The following is a 23,273-nucleotide window of genomic DNA, read 5'->3' on the forward strand; positions in this document are numbered from 1 at the left end:
GCCCTCCATCCTCCCGCTCCTCCTGTGGATCCTCCCTAGGCTCATGCAGCATCCACTCCTGGTCTGCTTCCTCCTCCTCAGACGAAGCTATATGTCCCTCCTCCTCCTAATGCATATCGCACCACTGCTGTGCCAGGTTGTGGAGGGCACAGCAGTCCACCGCAAAGCGGGAGACCCCCTGGGGTGTCTGCTGCAGTGCACCACCAGAGTGGTCCAGGCATCGGAACCGCATCTTGAGCAGTCCGATGCACTGATCAATGACAGCATGGGTGGCAACATACAATAAAATTATAGAACCCCTATAGTGCAGGGGGAGGCCATTCAGCCCATTGAGTCTGCACCAATCTTTCGAATGAGCACTGCACCAATGTCCACCCTGCCGTTTCCCCACATCCCCAGAACCTAACTTGAACATCCCTGGACACTTAAGGGGCAATTTATAATGGCCAATCCACCTAACCCGCACATCTTTGGCCTGTGGGAGGAAACTGGATCACCCAGAAGAAATCCATGTAGACACAGGGAGAACATACAAATGCCACACAGACAGTCACCTAAGAGAGCTGTAGATGCTTAGTCTTTGAGATAAGCATTGAGGTATTAAAACAGAGCTGGATACAGTTTTGGGAATTAAAGGTTATGAGGATTGTGCGGGTAGGTGAAATAGGCAGAAGGTCAGTTATGATCTGGTTGAATTGAGAGCATGCTCAAGGAGCCAAATGGCCGATTTCAACTCTCATTTCTTTAATTCTTTTTGAATGTAGCTGATAATAATAATCTTTATTGTCACAAGTATGCTTACATTAACACTGCAATGAAGTTACTGTGAAAAGCCCCTAGTCGCCACATTCCGGCGCCTGTCCGGGTACACAGAGAGAGAATTCAGAATGTCCAATTCACCTAACACTTTCGGGACATAGTGGAGGAAACCGGAGCACCTGGAGGAAACCCACGCAGATACAGGGAGAATGTGCAGACTCACCACAGACAGTGACCCAAGCTGGGAATCGAACCTGGGGCCCTGGCGCTGTGAAGTAACTGTGCTTCTGTGTCGCCCGTACGATTCAACGATTGAACTCAATATTTTCTGCGGCATGAGGAGCACAACCACACAGAAATTCTACTTTCAATAACTATCCAGTGACTCTTGCTGGAATGCTCATTGTTCACAGGGTTAGGAAGGATCAGATCGAGCTCAGCTGGCATGTTTCCTTTGTTAAATAGCCTACTGATTCTCACTGTGTAGGTCATACTCATGTGGAAAATGTTTATTTTCGTGAGTTAGCAGTAGATTTTACTGCAGCTGTAATGCTACATCATGGCTCCACAAATATCTTTTTCCCCCCGCAATTTGGGTGAGGGAGTTGAAACTGGATTCAGAATCTCTAGGATAGGAAGGAGAAAAATCCCTCTTCCATTCCAAACTACCGGGAAGTCAACTCATATTGGAATGTGTAAATATCAATGCCATGACAATCGGCTAGGCTCAATTCTGATAGTCTATATTTGAAAGTCAATGTTTAGTGGTATCTATTTTATGCTATTGAAGAGTAGAAAAATGTTCAATTCAGTTTTATATTGTTTACTGTTCATAGTCAAAATGTGCCCAACAACTAAGACATTAATAACCTTCTGGATCTAACCATAGAATCACAGAGTTCCTACAAAGCAGAAAGAGGCCATTCAGCCCATCGAGTCTACACTGGCCCTCTGAAAGAGCACCTACCTAGTCCCACTATCCCACCCTATCCCCATAAACCCACCTAACCTGCACATCTTTAGACACTAAGGGACAATTTTAGCATGGACAATCCACCTAACCTGCACATCTTTGGACTGTGGGCAGAAACCGGAACAAACAGAGGAAACTCATGCAGACATGGGGGAGAGAAAACAAACTCCACCCGAGATCGGAATTGGGTTCCTGGGGCTATGAGGCAGCAGTGCTAACCATTGTGCCACCTTGTCGTCACATCTGGCTTTACCCCAAAGGCTTTATCTTGCCTCTCATTCAAACTTCATGAAACTAATAAAAAGTAAATGTACTTTACTAACTGTAAAGAGAAACATATCTGCGACAAGTAGGATTTCAATAGTGTTTGTCTTTGTTCTCCAATGAATTAGCACTCCTTTGAAATTTACTTGTGGCACATTAGTTAAGTGTTGATGGGGGGCTGTGACTAACAAGTCAGAGTTTTGCTATGTTCAGAGTGCTTAGGAGTTTCTTGGTGAACGCCTAATATGTATCGGTTGCACTATTGTATATATGGCAGAGGGATGTGGGTAATGTCTGATTTTAAACCCTTAACAGAAGGATGACATCACTCAGTAAATACAAAAAAATGGACATTACCCACATTCGACAGTATTCTAGTAGTTTTTGTACCTCATTAATGATAATTGCTGCATAAGTAGTTTTTAATTCTAATTGGATCATTTTTAATCCATAGTAAATGCTGGGTAATGTTATTATTACTCATTATTATTGTGGATGTAATGATATTGTCGTGGAAATTATAATAAAGACAAATTCCCCGAGGTTTGATTTAAGGAAATTTATTTGCACAAATATATTTGCGGAGAGAGAGTGTTCCAGTTGCAAAGCCAGTGCACTGCACTCTGAGATTCGATTGAAAACAGCATATTTTAATAGTCTGAAATAACAGCTTGAAGTAAACAGGCATGTTTATATTAAATAGACCTTGGAAAGTACGTAAGATGAAATATGCAGGACGTATTTTCTTGCCCTTTGCTAAAAGCAACTCGAGTACACATTTTGTTATCTTTCGGAGGACAGTGTGTTTTAATAATACCAGAATAATTAGCAGTATTTCATTTATGTTACCTGACCTACTTATTTTCATTCAAAAGCAGTCTTGAACTATAGTCAAGCATTTCCCAGCATGCTTCTAAATTGGCAACTCATTAATTTCCCTTCCATAATTCCCTCCTTGTTGATCTTTTGAGCAACACCTTTTAGTAAATTATCATGTAGGGTGGGTTATAATGTAAGGGGAAAGGACGTATGACAGTTCCCTGCATGTTATGAGCCTGGTACCAAGGAGGCAGTGTGGCTCGGGCTGTTCCCGTGTTCATACAATAAAAATATCTTGTGCAACATTAAAACAGTAACCATGCGACAATCAAGATTACAATGGCGATTATAATCCAGAACATAATCCTCTGTCCTGACGATCCTAACCCCCCAAAGCCAAAGTCCCATCCCTCATTTTCATGTAATCTTGTCACCTCTCTACAAATGTGATCCACCAGATTATCAATTTTCTCTGAGTTATCAGGGATGTATGTGCAACAGTCACTTCCAATCAGGGCACAAGTGCCTCTCTTGTCAGCTAACAAGAAATCAAGAGCCATTCTATTCTGCAGGGCAACCGCTCTTATAGCAACCATCTCAGTTTCTATCTGGTTAACAGCTTCTGCAGTGTCATTAGCTACCTGCTCAAGGATGTCTCGTAGTTTCGTAGTTCGTATGCATTAGTGGCTATTATTCGCAACGTTTGTGCCCATGTCATAATACTTTGTGTTGTCCTGTGATGGGGATGGCCCTGCAATTGCTGAATGTAATGCACATAAGGGACTACGTATCCCAAATAGCAGGAGCCTTCCCAATTTTCTGGTAACCAAGGGTATGCCTTATGGCCACAGATAAAATACGTACCGTTATATGCGGTCAGGTTTCCTTTACTATCAGTCATCATTAGTCTAATCGGATCCCCTTCCCAGGAGCCTCCACTAGTTTGATTTTCAACTCCTGACCAATCAAAGATGAATAGTCCTTTCGCTGTAAGGTGGAACACAGGGGGTTGCCAATTCAAGGTCTGATCACATTGACTCGTGCCTCCTGAGTGGGTCCCATATGTTTTATGATTCTTAAAGCATATACTTCCTTTTGGGACTCCAGTATAATTGGGAAGGATCAACCAGGGCGGTTGATGTGTTACATTAAACCTAGGCCCCCACCATTCATCAAACCTATTCATATTGTATCTAGCTAATCTCCAATCTAACAAGATTCTGTGTGTCTTCACCACATCCTGTACTATTTCGTCTTGGAGCCGATTGTGCTTTCTCTTTACTGGTGAATGGGATAGGTTGCACAGGGAAGCCCACCCGAGCATCTGGGAATTTGTATACAAACCCAACAACTGATGTTGGATTAATATGATAATATAAAAACATCAACGCCGTCATTCTCTTCAGGTCAGCATTTCGCTAGTACTCTCAAAGTTCCGTATGATGTAGTTTACACGAGTTGCGTGGATCCCATCTGGCTTTTCTTTTACTTTAACGGCTGTTCGGGTTGTTAGCAGCACTTGGTAGGGTCCATTCCACCTAGGAGAAAAAGAATATTTGTTTAGTGCTTTCACATATACAAATCTATTGCCGCATGAGACTTAATCGTCTCCGGTAGTATGCACTTCACACTTTAAAACGGCTACTTTGCTGGGCAGCTGAACAGCATCTAGTAAATTTAAAACCAATTTAGAATGTTTTATAGGTTGGCCGGAGGAAGTTTTGAATCCCCTGTTTTTCCATAATTGGCCAAAATCATGTACTACTCCAAAAGCGGATTGGGAATCAGTATAAATATTGACTGTTTTATTTTTAGTGAGAATAGGGCAAACTATTCGGCCGCTTGAGCAGATGTTCCCGAAGGCAGAGCAAAAGCTTCCACTATCTTGAATGGAATTACAATTGCATACCGGCCAGGAGGGTCATATCATTTGGTTGGTTTGCTGACCCATTGGTGAAAAAGATGATGTCTGGATTTTCTGGTGGGTGACTCAATAAATCAGTTCGAGGGGTTGTGGTGGCTTCAACCAATTCTAAACAGTCATTTTTTTTCTTTTTATAAATTTAGAGTACCCAATTATTTTTTTCCAATTAAGGGGCAATTTAGCATGGCCAATCCACCTACCCTGCACATTTTTGGGTTGTGGGGGCGAAACCCACGCAAACACGGGGAGAATGTGCAAACTCCACACGGACAGTGACCCAGAGCCGGGATTAAACCTGGGACCTCGGCGCCTTGAGGCAGCACTGCTACTCACTGCACCACCGTGCTGCCCAATTCTAAACAGTCATGATCATACATATGTTCTGCTTCTGAGGGCGCGGGCAAAAATGTTGCAGGGTTTACAGCTGGCGCTCGCTTGTAGGTAAAGTTGGTTTCAGAGAGGATTACTTCGTACCCAGTGTGTCGAGCTGCAGTAAAATGCTGCTTTGCGGATGAATTAAGCAGCAGCAAAACTAATTTTTTTCTACTATGGCTGCTACTGCTCTTAAGTAATTTGGCATACCCTTTACCACAGCACGTAGGGCCACCGAGTAATAGGCAAGGGGTCTTTTCCCTCCTCAATGCTCTTGCACCAGGACCCCTGTTGCAAATCCCCCTGCTTCATTCACATAAAGAGCTTGCTGAAATTAAGAAGTCCCAAGGCAGGGGCGCTAATCATGGCTTGTTTCAAATTACGAAATGCTTGCTCCCTCTGGGATCCAGGTAACAACTGAAGAGGCGTCCTGTAGGGTAGCCTTGCGCAGTACTGCGTCCATCTTTCTATAATCCAGTATCCATTGCCTGTAATAGCCCACCATGCAGAGGAAGGTAAGTGTCTCCTTTTCCGTGCACGGAGTTGGAACCCTTGCTACAGCCTGTACGCTTTCAGACCCAAGCCTCCGCTGTCCTTGCTGCAGCTGAAATCCCAAATACTGAACTGTCTCCTGACAGAATTGCAGTTTGTCCATTGAGACCCTATGCCCTCTTTCTGCCAGGTGTGATAATAACGAAAGGGTATTCTGTTGACAAACTAGCCCCTCCCTCTGATGCTATCAATAAATCGTCACCATATTGAAAGAATGTTGAACCTGCAGACAACTGGCACTAGTCCAAGTCTCTTTTAATACTGTTAATTCTGATATGTAAAGGCAAATAGATATTGACTTTCTGGGTGCAATGGTATGGAGAAAAAGGCTGAGAAAGTATTCGTTGTTGGTGGTATAGAAGACAAAATGACATTTGTGTCTGTCACCAATGGATCAGTAGTGATAACAATTTTATTGATGGCTCTAAGATCTTGCACAAACCACCACTCGTTGCGTCCTCCTGACTTTGGAATGGGGAGTATAGGGGTGTCACAGGGGCTTTGTGTTCTCTTGAGCACCCCTTGCTGTAATAGTGCATTGATCACTCCCTCTATCCCTTTTTCTGCTTCTGATGCCAACCTGTATAGTTTTAAGCAGGGCAGGGCAACGTTCTTCTGTAACTGCACCCTATACGCTGGGGCGGAATGTACTTTTCCAACATGATTTTTATGTTGGGCCCATAGAAGTGCCAGTAGCTGGACCAGGAATGAAGGGAGTAAATGATGGCTCTCTCGGGGAGGTTGTTGTCTTTCAAATGTAGCGGGCCATTGCTCCTCTTTCCAGGTCACTTTACCCTCCTGTTTGCCATAAAATTCTATCAGGCAATTTCAATATAAATCCCATGTATTACTTTTTCCTTTGGCCTCTTTGATCACTTCTCCTATTTGCTTTGCCTTAGCGGGATGTCTTATGGTCAATGTTAAATGGGGTTCTGAAGTTAAACCCATCCAAAAAAGGTCCCTCTGACTATGGGTCAACTGTCCTAACATTCCTAATCCCACAACACCGAAAAATAAAAAAGTGATCTGCAATGAGGTCTGCTTTCCTAAGTGACTTTGTGTTTGTAAATTATATGCATGCTCATCCTCACAAGCATAACACACCGTGAAATAGGTCACTATATTCTCTCGTCTGGACTCTATCCGGTGTTTTAATAGCTGTGCCCAAGGTTCATTAATCTTTTGTAAGACTTCCTGCAGTTTAAAATTTTTTTTTTAACAGTGGCACTGTAAGTGTTAATGTTCAGCTGCCAGCAAACAACACAGACACAGAGCAATCGGGCGCAGGCTCGTACTTGAGACAGTTCCATAAACGTTTCATTATCAATGCAATATATTATCGCTCCTAATTTGCAGAGTGTCTGTCTGCCTAATAAGGTAGGTGTCGCGCGGTGGGGTTTATCCTTCCTGGGGGTTAAATGCTTCTTGGCCCCTTGCATGATAGCCTCTTTCCCTCTATTTGCTAACCAGTGTTCGAGGGACTCATTTCCTTCATTCAAATGATTATCATTATTGGGAACCCAGCCCCCATTTATGCCGGGTGGGACTGCAATCCCATCCTTCAAAGCTGGCCAAGATGCATTATAAGAGTATTTTAGAAGCAGCAAAACATCCCCTGGGAGGGGGCAAATATCACACATTTAAGTAAATTTCCAATGATTGAGTTTATAGGCATTAGCTATTCTCAGAGACGTATATTTTTCTTTGTCAATTCAGAAAAGTCAACTGCCTGCTGAAATGGTTAATGTTTCCTGCAGAACCTAAGGGGCGGAGAGCTTGGAATGATGCCATTTACGTCTTTTTATGTAATCTAAAAACTTATTCATATTCAATTACTTTTATTTAAAAAGGCCATTTATTTCTTTTAAACTGATTTTAATTTCCATATGTTTCAGTTCATTAGAGAAATCTCAACAAAAATCACTTAAGTTATAATCTCTGAATCACAATGACAGACGATAAAAAATACAACCCACCTAGCACTTCATGCTTTGACTAAAATTAATTGGTTAAACAAAATACACAGATTCTCACAGCTCACAAATATCACAGTTAACCGGTAGCCTTATCTCACGGCCACAGAAAAATCTGAATTCCCTTTTTCTACAGGAACCCATCTGTTATGCTTTTAACTTAATCTTCTATTTACTTTTACTCCCCTGTTTTTTGTTTCGAGAGGGGGTCAACTTCATTAGATTTCGAGGCGGGACATATAGGTTTTCCTACTTCATTCCGTTGCTTTCCGATTGTTTCTTTTCATTTTCTTACTCATTTTGACTCCCTTATCTGTCCTCTTTAAGGAGTTCACCTTCTTTCTTGCTCCGGATGTCTTTACTGAGGCTTCGGGACGACCTGTGAGGGGGCGTCGGGTTTATTGCTCATCGTTCCATCTGCAAAATACTTTAGAACATATATTTAACAATAACAATGACTGCGGAAATCATTTACAAATACTACAGGTGCGCACACCGGTGTTTATCCTTTCACGAACCTCGAAGTCTTTTTCTTTTAAATTTTAGTGTCTAAGGCACCTTTTTTCTTCCCATGCAGCTATCGTTAATTTATTAATTAAGATATCTCATTCTAGCATGAGTTACTGACCAGTAATTAAGGCTGCCGAGCAGCAGACCTCCCTTTCAGCTGGGGTCGTCCTATTGCACTCTCTCAGCTGAGAGAGTCCTGTTTAGAGAATCGTTTTGGGGTTCACATCCTGTTAAATTAGGCGAACTGCAACGACTACGGCAATTTGTTGTGGAAATTATAATAAAGACAAATTCCTCAAGGTTCGATTTAAGGAAATTTATTTACGCAAATATATTTGCGGAGAAAAAGTGTTCCAGCTGCAAAGCCAGTGCACTGCACTCTGAGATTCGATTGAAGAATGCATTTCTTTATAGTCTGAAATAACAGCTTGAAGTAAACAGGCATGTTTATATTATACAGACATTGGAAAGTACGTAAGATGAAATACGTAGTACGTATGTTCTTGCCCTTGGCTAAAAACAACTCAGTACACATTTTGTTATCTTTCGGAGGACAATGTGTTTTCATAATACGGCCGAGATCAGAATAATTAGCAGTATTTCATTTATGTTACCTAACCTACTTATTTTCATTCAAAAGCAGTGTTGAACTATAGTCAAGCATTTCTCAGCATGCTTCTAAGTTGGCAACTCATTAATTTCCCCTCTACAGCTATGTACATATGTAGACATGTAAAGGGTTAAACATCTCAGTGTAACACAACCACTAGAGGGCACCACTAGTTCCCACTATAAGTATGAGAACTCAGAGGATCTTGGGTATCTCTTACTAGGGGTTTCTAGACAGTAGAGTTTAAGAGAGATAGATCACAGCATAGTTAATATTAAATAGACGCAGCATGCGTAGTTTAAATTAGTTATTACTTTAATATAGATTACTTGATTACTAGTTAGAGTTCTGTGGAGTGTGCAAACTCGATATTAATCAATCGTTATTCAATATATCAGTTTTGCTTTAAGTTAAAGATTGGTGGTTTCTTCAGAATCACACAGCAAAGAGTAACAATATATTACCAAAGAGTGATATAACATTGTACCAGGTGTCCACTACAGAAACTAGCTAGCATATTCTAGTAAAAAAAGAAAAAAACGAAGAAGCTGTTCGACTTACGAAACATCAATCTCAGACTGCAAAACGTAGGCGAATCCAGGATCAATAGATAAAGCTCAAGCTCCTCGACATCTAAGGATCATCGGTAGCCTAAATGTAAACTGGCGTTTGTTGAAGCAGCAATTCCAAATTTATTTGTAAGTTTCCGATTTGAATAATACTACCGATGCTCGTAAAATTGCTCTGCTACTATCTATGGCTGGTCCACATGGCATTGAGATCTATAATTCCTTCCAGTACACGATGGATCAAGATAAAACAAAGTTTGGTGTAATTCTTGCAAAATTTGATAACCATTGTAAAATCCAAACTAATCAAACGTTTGAGCGTTTTATATTTGAAAAGAAATTGCAAAACAAGGGTGAACCTTTTAACAGTTGTGTTACTGATCTGAGACTGCTAGCACAATCCTGCAATTTCTCCGCACTGAATGATTACATAACTAGGAACCAAATAGTCTTTGACATATCTGATGAACAGCTTAGAGGAAGATTACTTCGGCAAAAGGATCTAACTCTAGAAATCACGATTGAAATGTACCTTGTTCATCAGCAATCAACAAATCAATACCAAGAGTATTTTCTCCTTGAAAAGGGCGCGAAAATTCACCACGATGTAGAGCATGACAAATCTTGATAGCATTTTCTTGCTGAAACTCTTCTTCCCTCAATAGTCTCTCGTATACCTTATTATTTAATATCCCAAAAACTATTTGATCGTGGATCATCAATGACTTTAAAGTACTAAAATTGCACAACTGCGCCTTCAACCGCAAGTCGGTTAGAAAACTATGGAAAGTTTTGCCTGCCTTCTGAGTATGCGTGCAAAAGATATACCGCTTGAACATTTCATGTTTTTTTGGGGAGCAATGCCGATCGAAGTATTTAATTACTTCATTGAAGATTTTGCTTTCTGCTTCGCTGTCAAACACGAAGGTAATATAAATTTTGATGGCTTGAGGACCTGCTACCGTGAGCAGCAACAGAATAAGCCTCTCGTCAGGCTGTGACTGCAGACCAAGGGCTGCAACACAAAGTTTGAATTGCTGTTTAAAAACACCCAAATTCTCATCTACATTACTGGTGACTTGAAGCTGGTGAGGTGCCTTCAGACCTTCCATCTCTAACTTTGCAGTCTTTCCATGCATTGAGTTCCAGTTGCCAGTAGTTTGCCAGGTAGGTATAAGAATTTCGTTTTTTTCTTTCTTCAGTCTGTTTCATCCCGTCTTCTCCATAGTTATCTTCAGTTGTTCGTGTACCTGGTACCATGTTATGTTCTGTGTTGTGGCCGTGGTAATAATGCACACAGAACATCTAGTTCTTTGACTAGCAAGACAGTGTATTAACAAAATGAACACGTGGAAGGATAACTAACGAACTATAATACAAACGGTAACGAATAAGTGAATTCTCCTGGAGTAGGGCAGCACGATGGCGCAGTGGTTAGGATTGCTGCCTCACGGCGCCGAGGTCCCAGGTTCGATTCCGGCTCTGGGTCACTGTCTGTGTGGAGTTTGCACATTCTCCCCGTGTTTGCGTGGGTTTCGCCCCCTCAACCCAAAGATGTGCACGGTAGGTGGATTGGCCACGCTAAATTGCCCCTTAATTGGAAACAATGAATTGGGCACTCTAAATTTATATTATTAAAAAAAAGAATTCTCATGGAGTTACTTCTAATGCGACTGACCTCTAGTATGACTTACTACCAACTGCCGGATCTGTGGAGCCACATTCTGGATCTCTATCGCCACCTGCTGGTCTGTGGTCGTATAGGTAACTATGTACATTAATAATAATGAGGCAGTGGAGCCAGGGAATCCTGGGAGTCGGGATACTCCGGCCCCAAATTGGCTGCACATATTTAAATGAGTTTAACGACTCATTTAAATATACTGATTGGGTGTGATCCATATTGCATCACATCCTGTGTGTCGGGAGCATTGGCGCCTGCCGCAAAACTATTTTTTGGGCTCCCCTACCTTACATCGGAAATAGTGGGATCGCTGCCAGGCGCAAGACAGCCAGAAAATCAAGTCCACAGTGTTTGACCTACCACTGCAGCACTCAGACATAGGATGGTTTCTGCCTATGCTATAGTGGTGATGAGACATTGACCATTAGAAGCTGCACCATGTTCATGACTGTAAATGTTCATCCATGTGAAGTTTGCACGTTCTCCCCGTGTCTGCGTGGGTCTCATCCCCACAACCCCAAGATGCGCAGGGTAGGTGGATTGGCCAGACTAAATTGCCCCTTAATTGGAATAAAAAAAGAATTGGGTACTCTAAAAAAAATTTTTAATAATGTTCGCATAAAGTTGCCCACCACTTCCATGCTAGAACGGTTGAGCTCCAAGCTCTGCACAGAGCCTATAAACAACGTTGATCCTGGACTCCTCCATGCTTCTTGATAATGACCATTCTAAGAGGTTGACAAGCAAGGAATGGATTTTAATCTGCTAGCAAGATATGATGTATTATTCCCTGTTTTGTAGTCAGTCTTTAAAAAAAGTGTAGTGTCATGTGAGAGTACCTTTAAGAAATGGGTGTTTATAAATGGGTGTGTATATAAGTATCTGTAGTGAGAGTACCTTTAAGAAATGGGTGTTTATTCTTGCAGTGATGTCAGAGAGTGGGTGGAGCTGGGCTGTCTGTCAGCTTTTTACTTCTGTTTTTGAGCAGGCTGCAGGGTGTTTTCATTTTGTGTTCAGTGTTGGAGCTGAAGCCAGACCAAGCAGGTGTACTGCTGTTCTCTCTGCCATCAAAAGACTATCTCTTGATCATTTGGTGAATTCAGAATTATAAATGTTCTCAGTAGTGAATGTAAACCTAATGTGCTTCTGTTAAAATGTGTTTTTAAGTCGTATGGATGTTAAAAGGAAAGCTTCAAGGATTATTTAGTGTTGTATTCTTTGGTGGTTGCATTTGAATTAATGGTTGCTAAGATGTTCACTGTATGTTTTAAAAAGGTTAACTTGAGTTCATAAAATAAACTTTGTTTTGCTTTAAAAAATACTTTTCCATTTCTGCTGTACCACCCCTGTAAAGTGGGTCATGTGCTCCCCATACCGCAATCTATTAAAAGTTGTGGGTCAGGTGAACTCCATGCTACACTTTGGGGTTCTCTAAACCCTGGCCCATAACAGTAGACATTTGTATGGCACATGGTCTCCCATTTAACTCCGCATAATCTTAACTTCAAATTAAGAAACCACATTATTGTTTCACTGATATTTGTCTATAATTGGTATGCTTACGTCAAAGATAAGAAGAACATAACAGTGACAGCAGACATTCTGGCAGACACCAAGATTTTCATTGCACATATCCATCAGCCTTTTTCTGGTTCCCCATCTGAGTCCTCATCCGAGTCCTCTGCAGCAGAACACGTCTGTGACCTGGTGCTCCAGGTTACTGCCGTTTGTGTTATCCTTTTCTGCTTCCTTGGCTGTAGGCCACTCCTACCTGGTGACTCACCATGTGCAAAACCCCTCTTCTATGTTTCATCTCAAGTATGTGCCAGTATTTGAGCTAGTGGCTGTGAGTGTGAGATTGATTTTAAATTCAGTACCTTGTTCCTCTTGCCCTTCATGGTCCGCGTCTCCAATGGCTGGATTGGAGTTCTTGGGTATCTGAAAGGAGAATGGTACATAGGTGGTACTGCAGTGAAGAAAGGGGGAAAGAGTAATAGGTCCATGTTTACATCATTTTCAGTTAACCAGAAGAGCTTGTGCAATGAAAGGAAAGTGGGCTGTGAGAAGGGAAATTATGTAGGAACATAGGGCGCTATCTTACCAAAAGGGAACAAAGTTCCCGAGCGAGCACGTTTAACCGCGTGTTTCCCAACACTTGCAATGCCGAGAAATACATGGCTATCCAATACGACTCACTTTGAATAACAAGCCTAAAGGGGGAACGCGCGACGGAGGCCGCACATCGCCCCCTTTTATACAATGGGGAGCTCTCTCGCCAGAACTCCCCGTTTTAGGAGAGATCTCTGAGGCCCACAAAAGAAAACCTGACCTCCCCCCACCCCAATCGCAACATGGGAAGGTCCCTCCGGACCCCCCACATATCCCCCAACACCCAAGGAGGGCAACCCCGGCCCGATTGTACGTGCGCAGAAAACACCAGCTTCGCACCTTGGTAGTGCCAACCTGGCAATGTCCCTGCCAGCTGGCAGTGTGACCTGGGCACCATGGCAGTGCCAGACTTGCACCACCAGGGTACCAGGTGGCATTAGTAGTGCCTGGGCACCACCTTGCCAAAGGGAATGCAGCTGGGGGCCTCCGATCCCCTTAGAGATCTCCACAAGTGCCGTTCCATCTGGTCCCCATTGTCCTGCAAGATCAAGGGAAGTACATCACTGTGTGATTCAGGCTGTTTGGCTGGTGTACCTGCCAGTGTGCATGCAAGCTGTGAGATGTAGACATGAGAATTTCAGCAGTGTTAAATGTGCAAGGATAATGTGATGTAATGAATGCAAAATTTGAGATGTGTTTGATAAAACATTGTTGTTAGGTGACTGAATGTAGTAGGATGGTTTGAATTGAATGGTATGAGGTTCTGTTGTTAGCACTTGGTGATTCCTGTGTTGAATCATTAAATTCCTTGTTCAATGGACACTCCATCTAGTTTTGCACACTGGGCTAAATCGCTGACTTTTAAAGCAGACCCAGGCAGGCCAGCAGCACGGTTCAATTCCCGTACCAGCCTCCCCGAACAGGCGCCAGAATGTGGTGACTAGGGTCTTTTCACAGTAACTTCATTGAAGCCTACTCGTGACAATAAGTGATTTTCATTTCATTTTGTCTAGGATCATACTTGGAGCTAAACTGCTGTAATTAATTACATTGGCTACCTGCTCTCACTGTGTAATATCTGTTCTAAGAGCCTCCTGTTCCCTGTAGATAGATGATCCTTGTGTTCCTGGTAACCAAAAATAGAGTAGAATGTATTTTGAAGAACAGTAAAATATTCTCACCCGTTTGAAGAGCTTGGTATCTATGTTGGAATATCATCTTGGAAATGAGAAGCAGTTGCCTCAAGAATCCAGCTATACTGGGGTTTAGTTGATGGATGGGTTTTGATGAAATTTAGAAAACAGTAGATTCAGTTAGTGTAAATAGTCAGCTCAACTTGACTTTGATTCAGAGACCAATTGGAAACCTTTAAACCAAAGAAGGTGCTGTGTTTTTTGCCACTTCGATCTGGCGTCTGACGTCAAACTGACTGCATATTTAAGAACAATTGGAATTGTGAGACTGATTGAGTGGTTTTCCTGTAGCTGAGTTCAAATGAATGCATTTGATTAAAAAAGTTATTGCAAGAATATGTGGAAAACAAGCAGATGAAGTTTAGCCACTTTTACTGTGGTACCAGTTTCCATGGATGATTAAGGTACATTCCATTGCTCCTTATGGGCTCAATAATGAGGAATTCACCGTTAAATGTTCACTGTAAATTGGTAGTAATTTAATTTTAATAAGAGCATTATTCAATTCTGTTTTCATAATTAAATTTGGATACTCGGTTATAATTTCAGTCCATAAGTCGTGTGCCCCAAAATCCAAACTGAGAGAACAAACTACGGATTGAATAATTGACAACTTGTGTGAAGTACCAATGTTTATGAGGCTCCTGTATACATCAACTGTTGTTAAATGCTTATAATATCAATCTAGTATTATATACTTGTAAAGTATATCTGTTTTGTCTGACCAGACAAGGACAATGTCGTGAATAAATAACAGGTCTATAGGAGAGCATAGGCGGTATGATTTTGAAAACGAACAATCACTTTTTCTTCTACAATGGTAGTTTTTTTAAAGAAATCGTGTTTTCTTCAGCTCTTTTTCTCATTATTTATCTGCTGTCTATTCTGAAAGTAGTGACTTTTTCTGCAGTAAAGTTCTACAGGCAATGAATGCTTCTGGGATGTTCTGCAAATTGGTTTTCTTAATTTAATACTCTTTATTATCACAAGTAGGCTTACATTAACACTGCAATGAAGTTATTCATGTCCCTGCCAAGACAGTGAATATCAGCAAGATATTTTACCACAGCGCTCCAGTGTTCAGCTTAATCTTCTCATATGAAGTACACACACCACTATTTCCAACAGAGTTTGTTGACTGGCAGTCTTAAGTAAAGAGCCCATCCATCTAGCTTTTTCTAACCTAGGGATACAAAACTATATGTGGTGTCCGTACCATAGCTTGCGCAAAGCTCAGCTAATTTAGCAGGCGCACTTGCACATTTTGGCAAAATGTAGCACAGTTTATTTACTAAAATGGTGGAGGATAATGAGACTTGGCTGTAAAGAGTATATTGGAATACTACCTTCTAATCAAGTATCCAATTGAATGTTTAAAAATTTTTCATAAACTGCTATAGTGATTTATAACTTTGATACCATGATAATATTACTGTTTCAGAATCATGGTGGCTTATTATACAATAATTATTATCTTGTGAAGCCCATCAAGGGCTCGTCCTGGTAGAAGTTGAAAGACAATGCACTCCTTGACGTTGCTGTAAAGCTACACGTTCACTGAAGAATAAGCAATTGTGTTGAAACTGCTACAAACATATCTAGTGTAATTACTGAAAAATAATGCTGGTGGTATGAATTAGTCGGGTATTTTTGGTGTCAGTGTTGACGCAGATGTGATGTAGAGCAAAGCAGCTGCCTGCATCGCTACAATGAACTAAGCCAAACAAAAGTTTCAGTTTACTTTATAAGTGCCCCTTGTATTTTTGTTGTCTATTTTAAGACTGGCAGCAAGGCTGACAAGAATTGAGAAAGGGACATGCTGATATTTAAGTGCATGATGTGCATGGTCTCAAAAGATGCTTTTTGTGGTACTGTTTGTATTCAATATTAAATTCTTGAAGTAAATATTGTTCTAATTTGTAGATAAAAATGATAGTCAATGGTGGGATAAGAAATAAAATCAAATGTTCTATAATCACTGCAAATGACCATTTGAATCTACTTTAAATCTACTCTTTCTAGTTTTATACTCATTGGGCATCCTTGCTGCTTAAAAACAATATTTTGCATTTGTGCTGAGATCAATAAATATAAGTTCCCTGTCATTGTGGCTGAGTGATTTGTGGAGTGATAACCACACTATTGGAAAAGATATTTTGAGTTGGAGTAATTATGGAAATGGGGAGAAAATACAAATTTTTATTTGATCCTTATTTTTGACCTGGATACAGTTTCTTCTGGTTGGCATACCCACTTTTATTAAACTAAGTTAGCTTTGGTTAATGTGAGAAGATTCAACCAGGAAATCTATGTGAGCAAGCTACCATGATTTTTAATCAGTCCGTCTACTGTTTTTTCTGAAGTTTTAACCCACTTAATATAAAAGGGTTGTGAAAGCTTTTGTTGAAATAACAGTGAGGAGATTTGATCAAGCATTACTATAACATCACTTGTAGTACAGCGATTTTCAGGCTTTAGGGTTTCATTTATTAACCTTACCATGATTATTGCTGGGATTTGAAGAAAAATCTTTCAATTTGCTTCTTATTCATCCTACCATCTAACCCCAAGTGTTTTCAACCAGTTGCAGAGAATTATAATGAACAAAACATTCTTATACTCGTAGTTCTGTTTGGCTTTATAAGACTTTTGTTTGCTGTGCATATACTGAATAGTTTTAAAGTTATGCTGTGGAATAAGTTGGAATTTTACTATACATTTAAAAATTCAACAGAAATAAATGAAAAAAAATTATTAGCGATTATTATAATTCTTCGTCAATGCTCAGCTTTCCCAGGGAATTCTGATGATGGAGTTCTCTGCTGAAAGGCATTTTCTATCCAGGTTATTGAACTTGAAATGCACCAAGCTTTGGACCAGCCAAATGAAGTAAATGGAACCTGTTTGTCTTTGCAGATGGACACTGAGCCAGTGATGAACGCAGCAGCCCAACCACTACAGAAGTTTGAGGTTATTTTACCCAATGGTATGGAGAAGGAAAAGAAGAATCTAAAAGAGGAAAAAAACAAACCCAGTTTGGAGGATTTGAGTGCTATTGAAGATGAAGAGGTCCTGGATAAAATGGTATGGTGTCCATTATAAACACCATGGTCAGACTTTTATGGTTCCAACCAGAATGTTTGCAGATGGGGGCAGCTCACAAAATTCCACAGGTGACTTTCCTGCTGCCCTCTACTAATCCCAGACCTATCCACAGTTTTAAGGGGGGGGGGGGGGGGATGTTTTTTTTATGGCCCCCATAATTAGCCACTTAAGAATGACTTGCTGCCTGCCTCAATTTTGAGGCCGGCGGAGGGATCTTGGAGCGGGGAAGACTTAGCAGGTCACCCTTCTTGGGTGTTGGAAGGATGACAAGGAGGCAACTCCCTCCAAGGCCTCCTTGCCATATCACATGACCCCCCCCCCCCCCCCCCCCCAACACCACCCCACGACTAAAGTGTGCCCTTCATGGCGGCCCTCTCCCCCTGGCTTCCCCATCAAGACTCCCACCTTCCTCTCCACATCTGCCTTGGCCTCATTTCCCTCCCTGCCATTAGAAACAGCATCCCCGCCCCCATGAGCAACACCTCCCCCATCACCCTTTTTGTGGTCTGACTGAGGATTGCTTGTATTCCCAGTCCTAGCCACTGATGCTGTTGGGACTACAGAGCTGCCGTGAATCTGATCGGTAGCTCTCTGGGTAGATTTTCCAACCAAGAAGGGGACGGAAGCTCCACTATAGCCAATTAACCTTCCTTGAAGGAAAACGGCTGCGGGGTTGCTGCGATTGGTGGGGATATGAGAAACCCCACCAACCCCAAAAATCTTGTCCCATGATGGACAGTTCAGAATAGGTAAGAGGAATTGATTAATTATATTTTGCCATGATGGGATAGTTTGTGAGTGACTTTTCATATATGTCACACATATGTCACACCTGTGAGCCTATTCTTCAACTACATTAAGTACGAGGGAACAGCTGAAGATCTGTCTCTGTGGTCGAAAGCAAAATGCTAACCTAAACTTTGACTTCAGAATCAAACCATTGAGCAAAAAGACGACTACCTCAAATTATTCAAATGTCTTTTCAATATTTACTGTTTGAAAATAAGGGAACAACATCACCCTCAGGCAGAGTAAATAAGGTGATAAGGGAGATTGTCAATGCAGGACTGAGGGTGTTGTACCTTAATGCGCCCAGTATACGGAACAAGGTAAATGAGCTTGTTGCACACATTGAAATTGGCCGGTGTGATGTTTTGGGCATCACAGAGACGTGGCTGCAAGGGCATCAGGGCTGGGATCTAAATATACAAGGATATGTGTCCTATCGAAAGGACAGGCAGATAGGCAATGGAGGCGTGGTTGCAGTGTTCGTAAGGATTGAAGTTAAATCTATAGCAAGGAGCGATGTAGGATCAGAAGGCATAGGATCTCTGGGTAGAGTTGAGGAATCGCAAAGATAAGAAGACCCTGATGCAGTTATGTATAGACCCCCTAGCAGTAGTCAGGATGTGGAGCAGAAAATAAATCAGGAGATAGAGAAAGCATGTAAAAAAGGCAATATCACAATAATCATGGGGACTTCAATATTCATGTGGACTGGGAAAATCAGGTTGGTAGTGGATCCCAAAAACAGGAATTTGTGGAATGTCTAAGAGATGGGTTTTTGGAGCAGCTTGTGACAGAGCCTACTGGGCAACAGGCAATTCTGGATTTGGTGATGTATAATGAGGCAGAGTTGATTAAGGAACTTAAGGTGAAGGAACCCTTAGGGAGCAGTGACCACAATATGATAGAATTTACCCTGCAGTTTGAGAGGGAGAAGCTGGAATCAGATGTAACGTTATTACAATTAAATAAGGGTAACTACAAAGACATGGGGGAGGAGCTGGCCAGAGTTGATTGGAAAAGGAGCTGTGCAGGGAAGACAGTGGAATAGCAATGGCAGGAGTTTTTGCGGGTTATTCGGGAAGCACAACAGAAATTCATCCCAAGGAGGAGGAAACATGCTAAGGGGAGGACAAGGCATCCATGGTTGACGAGGAAAGTCAAGGACAGCATAAAAGCAAAATAAAAAGCATACAAAGTGGCGAAGTCTATTGGGAAGTCAGAGGATTGGGAAACATTTAAAAGCGAGCAGAGAACCACTAAAAATGCAATAAGGGGAGAGAAGATGAAATATGAGTGCAGGCTAGCTAGTAATATAAAGGAAGATAGGAAGAGTTTTTTTCAATATATAAAAGGTAAGAGAGAGGCACAAATCGACATTGGACCACTGGAAAATGTGGCTGGAGATTTAATAATATTTCTTTATAATAGGAAATAAAGAAATGGCAGAGGAACTGAATAGTTACTTTACATCAGTCTTCATGGTGGAAGACACCAGTGGGATTCCAGAGCTCCAACAAAATCAGGGGGCAGAGGTGAGTGTAGTGGGCATCACTAAGGAGAAGGTTCTGAGGAAACTGAAAGGTCTGAAGATGGATAAATCACCTGGACCGGATGGACTACACCCCATGGTTCCAAAAGAGATATATGACGAGATTGTGGAGGCATTGGTGGTGATCTTTCAGGAATCACTGGAGGCCGGAAGGGCCCCAGAGGACTGGAAAGTGGCTAATGTAACACCGCTGTTTAAGAAGCGAGGGTGACAGAAGACGGGAAATTATAGGCCGGTTAGCCTGACTTTGGTCTTCGTACGATTTTAGAGTCCATTATTAAAGATGAAATTGCGGAGTACTTGGAAGTGCATGATAAAATAGGACTGAGTCCGCACGGCTCTGCCAAAAGGAGGTCATGTCTGACAAATCTGTTAGAGTTCTTTGAGGAGGTAATAAGGAAGCTAGACGAAGGAGAACCAATGGACATGATTTATTTAGATTTACAGAAGGCCTTGGGCAAGGTGCCGCACAGGAGACTGTTAAATAAGTTAAGGGCCCATGGTGTTAAGGGTAAGGTCCTGGAATGTACAGAGGATTGGCTGACTGGCAGAAGGCAGAGAGTGAGGATAAAGGTGTCTTTTTCAGGATGGCAGCCGGTGACCAATGGTGTGCCTCAGGGGTCTGTGCTGGGACCACAACTTTTCACAATATACATTAATGATCTGAAAGAAGGAACTGAAGGCACTGTTGCTAAGTTTGCAGATGATACAAAGATCTGTAGAGGGACAGGTACTATTAAGGAAGCAGGGGGGGCTGCAGAAGGATTTGGACAGGCTAGGAGAGTGGGCAATGAAGTGGCAAATGAAATACAATGTGGTAAAGTGTGAGGTTATGCACTTTGGAAGGAAAAATGAGGCATAGACTATTTTCTAAATGTGGAAATGCTTAGGAAATCAGAAGCACAAAGGGACTTGGGAGTCCTTGTGCAAGATTTTCTTAAGGTTAACGTGCAGGTTCAGTTGTCAGTTAAGAAGGCAAATGCAATGTTAGCATTCATGTCGAGAGAGCTAGAGTACAAGAGCAGGGTAGTACTTCTGAAGCCATAGAAGGCCCTGGTCAGACCCCATTTGGAGTATTCTTATCTAAGGAAGGTTGTGATGGCCTTGGAAAGGGTCCAGAGGACGTTCACAAGAATGATCCCTGGAATGAAGAGCTTGTTGTGTGAGGAATGGCTGAGGACTCTGGGTCTGTACTCGTTGGTGATTAGAATGCTATGGGGGGGATCATATTGAAACTTACAGATACTGCGAGGCCTGGATAGAGTGGATGTGGAGAGGATGTTTCCATTTGTAGGAAAAACTAGAGGCAGAGGACACAATCTCAAGACTAACGGGATGATCCTTTAAAACAAGAGATGACAAGGAATTTCTTCACCCAGTGGGTGGTGAATCTGTGGAACTCTTTGTCGCAGAAGGCTTTGGAGGGCAAATTATTGAGTGTCTTTAAGACAGAGATAGGTTCTTGATGAATGTGCCATGGGCACATCTTTCCTTGATTAATACAAGGATCAGGGGTTATGGGGAGAAGACAGGAGAATGGGGATGAGAAAAATATCAGCCATGATTGAATGGCGGAGCAGACACAATGGCCTAATTCTGCTCCTATATCTTAAAGTCTCATATCCATTCTTCACATGTTAGCGTAGTTAGTGGACATCAGCAAACCTGTGGTGAGCTCACAGTCAACACCTGTTCTTTGAATACAGTGAATCCACATGCACGCATTTCCAGATGATTTGCTAAACAATGATTGCAAGAACGGTAACTTCGACCAATTTGTTTTCTCTCTAACTCATTTTCACCAGTCAGTTGTAGAACGAGTTCAGCCAGCTGTTGAAATCAACTAACTCAGCACAGGTTGGGATTTTCCTGGTTAATGACGCATCAACTTACTGCCTGAATCAGTCAATGTACTAAAAATGTCTGGTCTTGTAGTTTTAGCAGGACAGAAGAACAAAAGATCTATTTACAAAAATAATTTACTATGTTTTCTTCACCTATGTTCTGAAGCTTGACGTAACAACAGATTTTGAAAAAAGGAAGATGATTCGAGCTGCGATGAGGGATCTCCGGAAAAAGAAAAGAGGTAGGTGGGTTAAACAAGAAGGCAGGATAACACAGCACAACTGATTTAGTATTATTCCTATGACCTTGCAGATGGGGAGTTGGAAAGTCTCCGGTCTTGGAGATGCAATTGTGGGGAGATCCAGGATGTAAGCCAGGCAATGCCCATTGAAAGATAGTGTAATACTGTATTGAGACCTAAGTTTCTACTTGAATCTGATGGACAGGGCAAAAGTCTCATTTGTAATAAGGTAGACTCCTAACTGCAAAGTGCTTGTGAATTTATTTCTCAGTAGATATTAGCAACGTTCTCTTTGTGCAACCCATTTTGTAGTGCAGGTCCATTTTAAATTTTCCCTACAGATGTGCACAAGCATCATTTATCTCAGAACAAGGCCAGTATTTATCAGGCTGCTGCGTGGCCATGCATCCTCATAGCTTGGTAAGAATATTAGATATTAATCCACAGCATATATTTATCTTCACAATTGGTAAGGTGTGGTGACATTCACTCATATTCAAGATTGTAATTTTGTTTTAAGAGATTTGGTCATGTCTGCTTTTGACTATTAAGGCCAGTACAAGAAAGACAGAATTCGCTGCCTTATTAACCTAAACATCTGAATGGTTCAGCAGCTTACTGTATGTGTTTTCATGTTGACTGTTTCTCTTTCAGTAGGTCTACATCCTATTATTCTACTAGTTGACACCGCCCAGTATTACATACCATGGGCTGGATTCTCCACTCTCTGGATTCTCCGTTGCAGTGGCAACGCACCCATGTCTGGGGATTTCCTCACGGTGTGGGGCTGCCCACAATGGCCGGCTGGCGGGACGAAGAATCCTGCTGCCGGTGGGACAGAGAATCCTGCCCCATAAGTTTGTTTCATCAGCTGTAAGTTTTCCTAACTAACAGCTTGGTATTGCACAGCTTGATCATCCTTGTATTGGTTTTGTTTCCCATCCTGCACCTGCATCCTGCAGGCACTTGAAAAAAGCATCATTGAATTTGGGGGAAGCATGTTTCCTTCTTTGGAGCTCTAACCCTAACCATAATGACTTTCCAGCAGCTTTCGATCCCTTGCCGATTGCTAGCTCTGTGCAGGGGCACCCTTTAAATATGGTTCCCAGATTACAGAAGGCCTGAGGTCACAGCGGAGTGGGTGAATTATCCTTCCAATGATCTGATGTGAAACCTGTGCCTCTCAACTTTTTCAACAAAGTGATGCACAATATGGCAGAGAAAGCCACCTTTGCCGTCAGCGGATCAAACGCCAATTTCTTCGCCTGCTTTTGATTTCGCCAATTTCATAAAAAATGCCGGCTGAAGTGAATAACTGGTGATCCTTGATCACACTAAGTTCAAGACCACTGCTATGCTGACTCAGGGGTGGGGATTCTCGGTTCCGAATTTGCTTCACTACCGCTGTCAGCGAGAACGGAGAATTTTGTGCT

The 23,273-nt window shown here is 41.8% G+C and overlaps 1 protein-coding gene across 3 annotated transcripts in view; it reads left to right on the plus strand.

Annotated features, from left to right (window-relative positions):
- The window catches only part of smtnb (smoothelin b), a 563,126-nt gene that overhangs the window by 436,918 nt on the left and 102,935 nt on the right, over nucleotides 1-23,273 (plus strand). For all 3 annotated transcript variants that reach the window (XR_005457667.1, XM_038774843.1, XM_038774931.1), the window contains exons 11-12: nucleotides 17,228-17,395; nucleotides 21,765-21,840. Coding sequence is in view for 2 of the 3 variants with exons in the window: in XM_038774843.1 (XP_038630771.1) it covers nucleotides 17,228-17,395; nucleotides 21,765-21,840 (244 nt within the window). In the remaining variant the exon portion in view is untranslated. The remainder of the gene's footprint in view (nucleotides 1-17,227; nucleotides 17,396-21,764; nucleotides 21,841-23,273) is intronic.

This window comes from Scyliorhinus canicula, chromosome 1, assembly GCF_902713615.1.
Source record: "Scyliorhinus canicula chromosome 1, sScyCan1.1, whole genome shotgun sequence".
Lineage (NCBI taxonomy): Eukaryota > Metazoa > Chordata > Chondrichthyes > Carcharhiniformes > Scyliorhinidae > Scyliorhinus > Scyliorhinus canicula.